This window comes from Halichoeres trimaculatus, unplaced genomic scaffold (assembly GCF_033239565.1).
Source record: "Halichoeres trimaculatus isolate MK-OKI-2021-1 unplaced genomic scaffold, fHalTri1.1 fHalTri1_scaffold_3, whole genome shotgun sequence".
NCBI lineage: Eukaryota > Metazoa > Chordata > Actinopteri > Labriformes > Labridae > Halichoeres > Halichoeres trimaculatus.
Window position 1 is genome coordinate 16,392,182 of NW_027437181.1, and position 7,313 is coordinate 16,399,494.

General features: G+C 39.3%; 1 protein-coding gene across 1 annotated transcript; it reads right to left on the reverse strand.

Annotated features, from left to right (window-relative positions):
- Positions 1 to 828: 828 nt before the first annotated feature.
- ist1 (IST1 factor associated with ESCRT-III) lies at positions 829 to 7,035 on the reverse strand. Its single transcript, XM_074667159.1, has 10 exons — positions 6,899 to 7,035; positions 6,223 to 6,323; positions 5,920 to 6,100; positions 5,370 to 5,457; positions 5,191 to 5,274; positions 4,979 to 5,089; positions 4,709 to 4,894; positions 4,033 to 4,134; positions 3,356 to 3,401; positions 829 to 2,733 (listed from the first exon to the last, which is right to left on the reverse strand). The coding sequence occupies exons 2-10, from the start codon at positions 6,308 to 6,310 to the stop codon at positions 2,558 to 2,560; spliced, it is 1,062 nt and encodes a 353-aa protein (XP_074523260.1). The 5' UTR covers positions 6,311 to 6,323; positions 6,899 to 7,035; the 3' UTR covers positions 829 to 2,557.
- Positions 7,036 to 7,313: the final 278 nt, after the last annotated feature.

The following is a 7,313-nucleotide window of genomic DNA, read 5'->3' on the forward strand; positions in this document are numbered from 1 at the left end:
TGCTCTGTATAATTCAGTGTATCTTCCTTTTAAATATTTTATGTGTGTGACCTAACAGTAACTATACACTAGTTCTTACATATGTAAATCCACTTTCTCAAGTGTTCTGAGTTTGACCTTTGTGCTATTATTCAATCAAAAATAAAGGATTCATTTTTTCATTCAATAAAACTTTAAGTTGTATGCGTGAAGCAAATAAAAGATATCTCTTCAAACATCATGTAGTGATTGAATCTATCACTGTTAAGCCATTGAGCTGGTTCCCAAAAGCAAAAATTAAGCTAAATTGTATATCAGAGGAGGCAATTAAATTATGTTGAGTATTACAAGAAAATTTTAAACACTACAGAAAAACTGCCAGAATCCCCTGTTCTTGGCCTCTATAATCATACAAAAATCACATCCTCTTCAGTGATTCCTCTTTAAAAGCACATATGTTTTTAATGTTCAGATATGTTCTTTATAGATGATGAGAGTTCACTTTAAAAATTCAGTTGAATCCTTCAAGGACGCAAGAAGTGTGTGCTCGCATTTGTGATGTAAGAACATCTTAATCTATTGAAAACTATTCCCAAAACTTTTAAATGACCAGCATAATTAAAAGCACATTTATAAAAATAAAGATGTAAACCTCTTCATGTTAGTAAAGACTCACTTGTAGACATTTTCAGGCGCTTCTCAGCCAAAGATTCAGGATTTCAATTTGTGACTTGGCCATACTAACTGTGAAAGGAAGGAGCCATACCGCAAGGCTGAGCAAAGACTTCTTTTCCTTCACGTTGGGGACCTCTGCTGGTCACTACTTGACATACAAGCCTTAAAGAACATTAACAGATTCACAAATTCCCAGTTCAATATAATCTTTAATTAAAGTGTTTAGTATACATTGAAAAAAATGTCTTTGTAACAAGACATCACTTTATATCTTGCAGATTAACATGGAAGAACAGTCCAACATTGAAAAGACATTGAGCAGATCACGGCTCTGTAGTGTTCAAGGCTAATCTGTTAACTGTGTCTTTCACCTGGCTGGAGAGCGCTGCAGTAGATTTTCCAGACATCTGAGTCATTTCATCCAAGACATCAGTCCATGCAAATAGCGCTAAGTTTGTTTGTTTAAGTTATAACATCCTGTTACATCCATACTAAAACAAGACCCTTCACTCACATTCCTCCATAGGGCATGGAAACATCCTCCTGAGCCAGAACAATTCATTTTCTTTTTAATCTTCCAATTTTCTCCCAGATAAGTTTCAGACAACTGTTTATGGGCAAACGAAATAAAGCTAAATTTACATGAGTACTCAGTCTTGGTGGATAACAAGTACAGAATCCTAGTACGGACTCACAAGGCCTCTGATGAGAGATGGTAACTAAGGCAAATGTAGTGGTGAACATACAGAAAAAGACACATGCATACAGAATCACAGGGGACAGCACACACCTATAACCTCTGGGGAAATAGATTTACACTTAAACCAGTCATACTGGGCTTTTTTCTGCACACATTTTGCTTGTTATTTAAGTATTTAAATGAAAAAAGGGTGCAGGTATTATTTAAAACTGATATTCAAAGGGAAAAACAACTTTATTAGAAGATATGTTACATAAAACAGAAGTGCTAAATATTGTACAACTCCTTACTTCCAAACACGTTCTGCTGTACACTTCAATCCTCTATGTCAATGGGCCTGTCTATATTTTGTAAACATATATTACAAATTTCCATACACCATTTTTACCACTTAATATCTGTGCCTCACAACTCCTGTAACAGGTTTACTGTGTCACAATTAGTTCTTCATGGATGGCGCATACACCTCTGATAAATGATGATGAATCAACCTGGGAGTGTAAGGGGTGATTAACCACGTAACCACAGCAGCAATGGAAATATGGCTTCTCACTCTATGCAAGAACGATAACTAGGTTTTGATTTAATGCATTGGAAACAATGTGCAGCCTTTGTTTGTGTGAATGCCAGCTCCAGACCAAACAGGGTAGGCCAGCTGGGCAGGTTTGACTGGTCCAAGACAGGACTGAGTTGAGAGATCGCAGCAAGACAGCATGTCCAAAAGTAGAGAGGCATAAATTTCAAATTCAAATCAGACCCAAAACCCCTAGAAGTAAAAATTAAAGTATGCCTGGTCATACAATCAATCACCCAGACATTAGGCTAAGATAAGAGTAGGTTCGATGTTAAATACAGAGTGAGAACATGATTGTAGGTCATAATGTGCTGTAATATGGTGTGAAGAACAAAATTATAGACATGGGGTACTTGCTTAAAATAAATGAGATCTCTACTAATGATAATAATTTCAAAGATGGGGGTGTGTGTGAAATAAGTAACTACACCCTCAGGCAGATGGTCACATTTATGCAAATGAGGTAAAAGTACATGTATGTTTGAAATATTTGTAAGATTACTTCACTGTTAAAGGACTAACCAAATCTGATTGAGAACAAAAATATTTTCCACTGCCTGCTTTGAGATGGGTAGGTGACAGTAGAGGCGTGCATGTATGTGTTTGTGTTTAGACCAGGGTTACAGTATTTAGGTCTTCTTCTTTAGCTCCTCAAAGCGCCTTGTTAGATCATCAAAGTCGATGTCATCAGAGGTGGTGGTGGTGGTGGTGTTTCTTCCGAACGAGGATGTGGGGAGTGTATCAGGGACAGAGGGGAGTTCTGGGAGAGCACAGTTGTCAAATCTCTGAGGTGAAGGGCCAGGACCTGAAGAGCAACAAAAGGTTTTCAATTTGATACACGAAATAGTGTCTCAGGTGAAAAAAGAGCAGAGCACTAGGCAGAATTTTTTATCAGATGGTACAGATAAATGCTACTGCCTTATTTTATTGGTAATCCATTATTCATCTCATAAAATAAATCTTAGCGAATTCCCAGACCTACATCAGAGGTGAATCTTTCAAATTAATTTTCTCTAGATCTTTGATTCCCATTATTGTCCATTACTATTAATACATTTGTTAGCTAGAATACCACACACAATGAGAGGTACAAAGCTGTACTTCATACACAATGGTGTAATATACAGTTTCTGTACATTATCCCCCAATAAACAAACTTGTTCCATAACACAGTGCCCTACATAAACACAATTTACTTTCCTTGGGTAAGACTTTAAGCAAAACAGTCTCTTTTACTAAATTATTTAGTAATGTATGGAAACAAATCTCCTCAGGTGACATTTTTAAGCGTTACAATGACTGGATTGGGGATGTAGTACAGCCAACACAGAGAGGAAGTCTCTTCTTGGAAGTCAAGGCAAACCACACAAACGAGGGACATATAATTAAAAACCCTTTATCAATTTGTGACTGCTGGCTTAACTCACCTACGGCCTGGGAAGGAACAGAGGGTTTGTCAGTTAGGTCATCAATCTGAAACAAAGAGAAAACTGGTCACGGATTATGTAATCTTGCTATATAACAGAGATTGGAGTATTTGTTAGTTTTGAGCATTGGCATTTGACCCGATAAGCAGGCAGTAGGAAAATACAGTAAGGAAAAACCTGAAGAGGGATTTCTGAGAACCCATCACCTCACCTCAAGTGTTAAAATATAAGACACCCTACACACAAGATGCCATGCTTACAAGAGCTCAGCTGGCCTATGGTCTCTCTATGGAGTACTTCACAATCCTGTCTGTTTTAGTTCCACTTTGAGCAACTGATCAGGTAAAAGTTAGTTGTGGTGATACTTGTCCTTCCCACACAAATCCCAGTGGATCAAGCAGAATCAAAATTGCTTCTTTCTACAAAGGGGTTACCCAAACAAGGTGTTTGCTAAGTATTTTGTGCATGCCAGCCGGAATAAATATCATCCCAGAGAAAAGGAAAGGTACACCAGTATTGGGCCTATGCTGACAAAAAAGTATAAAAATAGTAGAGGACAGGCAAAACTGCAAGCAAGCTGAATGAACTGCTCTTCCCTGAGTGGTGCCCTGCCCTGTCCGTCTGTCCTTCAGGGGGAACAGGTAGGGGGCATGGATGGGAGGGGTTCGATCACTTACAGACTCGTATGTGGGGGGAGAAGTGGGCAGCTGAGGGGGCAGCCCTCCTCCCATGGGATGCTGGAAGTTGTTGTAGGTTCCAATGGGAGCATTAAACTGATCCTGAAGGGATAAACATCAGTCAGTTACAAGACTAAGGAAGATACTATGTATGTCACATTTTAGGTACAGCAATCACAGGTGGACTTAAACACAAATGTTGCCTCTCATCCTCAGCAAAATTACCGTTTCTTTCTAGTAACCAGTGATAAAACGCTTTCAGTGACTTCAGTTGTGAAAAACTGAGTTAATAATCGGTTAAGTTTACTTGAGAGTGGCTGTTCTGTGTTTCATTAACAGTGTGTTGAATCACAATTACATTTGGTTCGGATGACTTTGTAATGACAGTTATGGGAATGACTAAGACCATAAAATCGATTATTTGGCTGTGATGTTGCTGTATTATTAATTAAAGTTTTAAGCCACTTGGACATTGTGAATCTACTTGCAATTCTGATCATTAATAAGCTACTGTAATGTACTATTGACTATGGTAAGGGTAACTATACTCAGATACTCAGTGGTCGGTCATAAGACATGTACTAAAATCAAAGATCCCCTTTATGATACCATTTACTTTTTAACCAATATGAAAAATTTCAACAACATCAAAACAAGTTTTCAAAAGATCTCTTACGGCTCCTTTGGGGGGCGGATAGTTGAAAGCTGTCGGCATAGGCATGGGCATAGGCATGGGCATGGGCATGGGCATGGCACCAGGAGGAGCTGTGAATCCTCCACCACCTCCTCCTCCACCACCACCAAACTTCTTGTCATTGTTCACATCGATCAGGTCTGCCTCTTCTCCAGCACAAACCTCAGGCTGTCCAGAATCAGTGGTGGATAAGTTAACAAATGTGACTTTTTTATCTTTGCAGAAAAAAAAAACTCATTCTCTAACACTCACCCGAACCATGGCATCAGGTTCATACGGCACATTGTAGTTCTTGGCAATCTCTATCAGATACCGCTCCACCAAGATCTTGGGAGGGGCCTCCACGCCCAGTTTGTGCATCAGCTGTAAACATGACAGATTTTTGATAAAAAGCTGCTCAAAAGTAGCAAGAGGTTCATGTATTCTTGAACAAACTTGTGGGTAGTCAATGGAAAAATACCAACCCTTTCATTAACGGTGCCAATCTGGTTTGTCTTGCACAGTTTGCCGTACTCCTTGCTGTATTTTGCACAAAGCTGATCACTTACCTAAAAAATGCATTTGAAGATAGACTTTTAAGGCTGATCCTCTGGATCGAAACAGGACTTTATCGGTGCTGTTAGGCTTTAGGGCAAGTACTTACAATTCTAAGCTCATTGACTTCAGCCTGGAGACGAGGTGCTGCCCATATGAGGGTGGACACAGCCTCTTGCAAGGTAGGTTCCATTTCCCTAATTAGAGAAGATGAATGAGGATTAAGAAGAAAGATCACAAGGGCATAAAAAAAACATTTTCATTTTGCATCTCCCTTTATCCCTCTTTCTAACCCAAACCCAGTCTCAGCAGATGGCTCTCTGGTATAAGGCTAGTAATGCTCAATGTTTCTGCCAGTAAAAAATGATTTTTTTTATTGTTACTGTAACTTGCTAAATACTGCAAAGTGCTCACCTCAGTGGACTGAGATGAGATAAGGCTGAGTCTTGCCTGTAATATGGCACCAGATCTTATGCTGTCTCGACATTAAGTTATATAAAAGAGTTTAATCTAGATCTGCGCATTTTTCAAAGCTGTTTATATTGACATGTGTTGTGAATCAGTGCGCTGTACAAATAGTGATTAATTTAACAATATACACCTCCATTGTTGATAACATAAGAAAAAAAGCAACAAATAACGATGACTATGTGACTCACTTCAGCGAAGTGATGAGGCCAAGGCGAGCCAGCAGCAGGTCACAGTAAAGCTCCAGGATCTCCATGGCCTCCACCAGGTAGTCCTCTCTAATGATGTGTTCCACACGGATCCGTGCGCGCTCATCCTTCCCCGCTGCTAGGTAATCTGCGATCTCCTTCCTTGCCTTCTGAGCAAGCTCGGCTTTTCAAAAAGTTTTGAACAAGAATGGAGAAAATTGACTAAAAGGGACACAAAAATACAAACACGAACACACAGTATATGTGATAGAATTGGATCAGAGTTGAAAGCAGAGATGGGCTTACTTTTCTTTTTCTCCAGGAGTTTGAATCGGTTAATAACGAGACGGAGATTGACTTTTAGCCTGTCAGGCTTGAATCCTCCTCCCAGCATGCTGATATTCTGTCTGAGAACATGAGAAGAGAACAATGTTCATGGAAGCATGTACCGAAACCAAACATGAGAGTCCATTTTTAGCCTCGCCCCCATGTCCGATCCAGTGACTCACTTGGCTAATCATGTGAGCATGACCAACATATCGCCACAGAGTAACTCTGAACAACTTTAAGCACAAACAGTGACGTAACAATAACACAATGAATAACATATTAGCCTACCAAACTAGTATCAACCCTTCAAAATGCCTATCTGTTAGCTTTAGCCTAGCTCAGCAGACAGTTAACCCGAATCTATCGCCCCAACCATGTTAATTTAAACATCCACATATATTTGTCAAATCATATTTCACTTATTGAGACACTAGTTTATCAAATACTCGCGTATGTCCCTGTTTTATTCATGTCTTCCAGCCATAACGCCACTCGTAGCTTTGTTAGCAGGGTTCAGTTTTATCTCAGTGCTAGCTACATAGCTCTTGTTCAACGGTGGAAAACACAAAAAAACAGCGCAAGTCACCACTATAGTTCGAGGCTAGGGGTCCTGAGAAAACAATTATGTGTGAATTGTGTCGTATTCACATACCTGGAAGATAAATGAAGCGTAGCAACCAACTTATTTGGGTTTCCTTACTGTGTTGCTTCGTCGTTTAGTTTACTTCCGTAGTGCTCTGTAGTGACGTAATGGGAATTTTCTGTCAGGGGGCGTGTCTTCAAACTTTCTGTCAAACAGGAGTTTAAAATGAGGGTGTGGCCATGGACTGTATAATACATGTGATTGATTACACACAAGTTTAATAGGACACGCACAGTGTTAATGAAGAGAATCTACTGCTTATGTAGCAGGACCTTGTATAGACGGAATCTGTCTGCTTCACTTAACTTACTTGAAATGTCTGTTTGATAAATATGGGGTTTATATGTCAATGCTCGTATATGAAATAGAAGGAGTTTAATAAAGTTTAGGTATAGTTACTAGATGGGAAAGTTACATAAAAGCC

What these genes read in the sequence shown, in the direction of transcription:
- ist1 (XM_074667159.1), bottom strand. Translation starts at nt 6,310, where the DNA reads ATGCTGGGAGGAGGATTCAAGCCTGACAGGCTAAAAGTCAATCTCCGT. An exon ending in AAGTCAATGAGCTTAGAATT is followed by an intron (nt 5,275 to 5,369) that starts GTAAGTACTTGC and finishes TGCATTTTTTAG; the next exon opens with GTAAGTGATCAGCTTTGTGC. An exon ending in ATCCGCCCCCCAAAGGAGCC is followed by an intron (nt 4,135 to 4,708) that starts GTAAGAGATCTT and finishes TTATCCCTTCAG; the next exon opens with GATCAGTTTAATGCTCCCAT.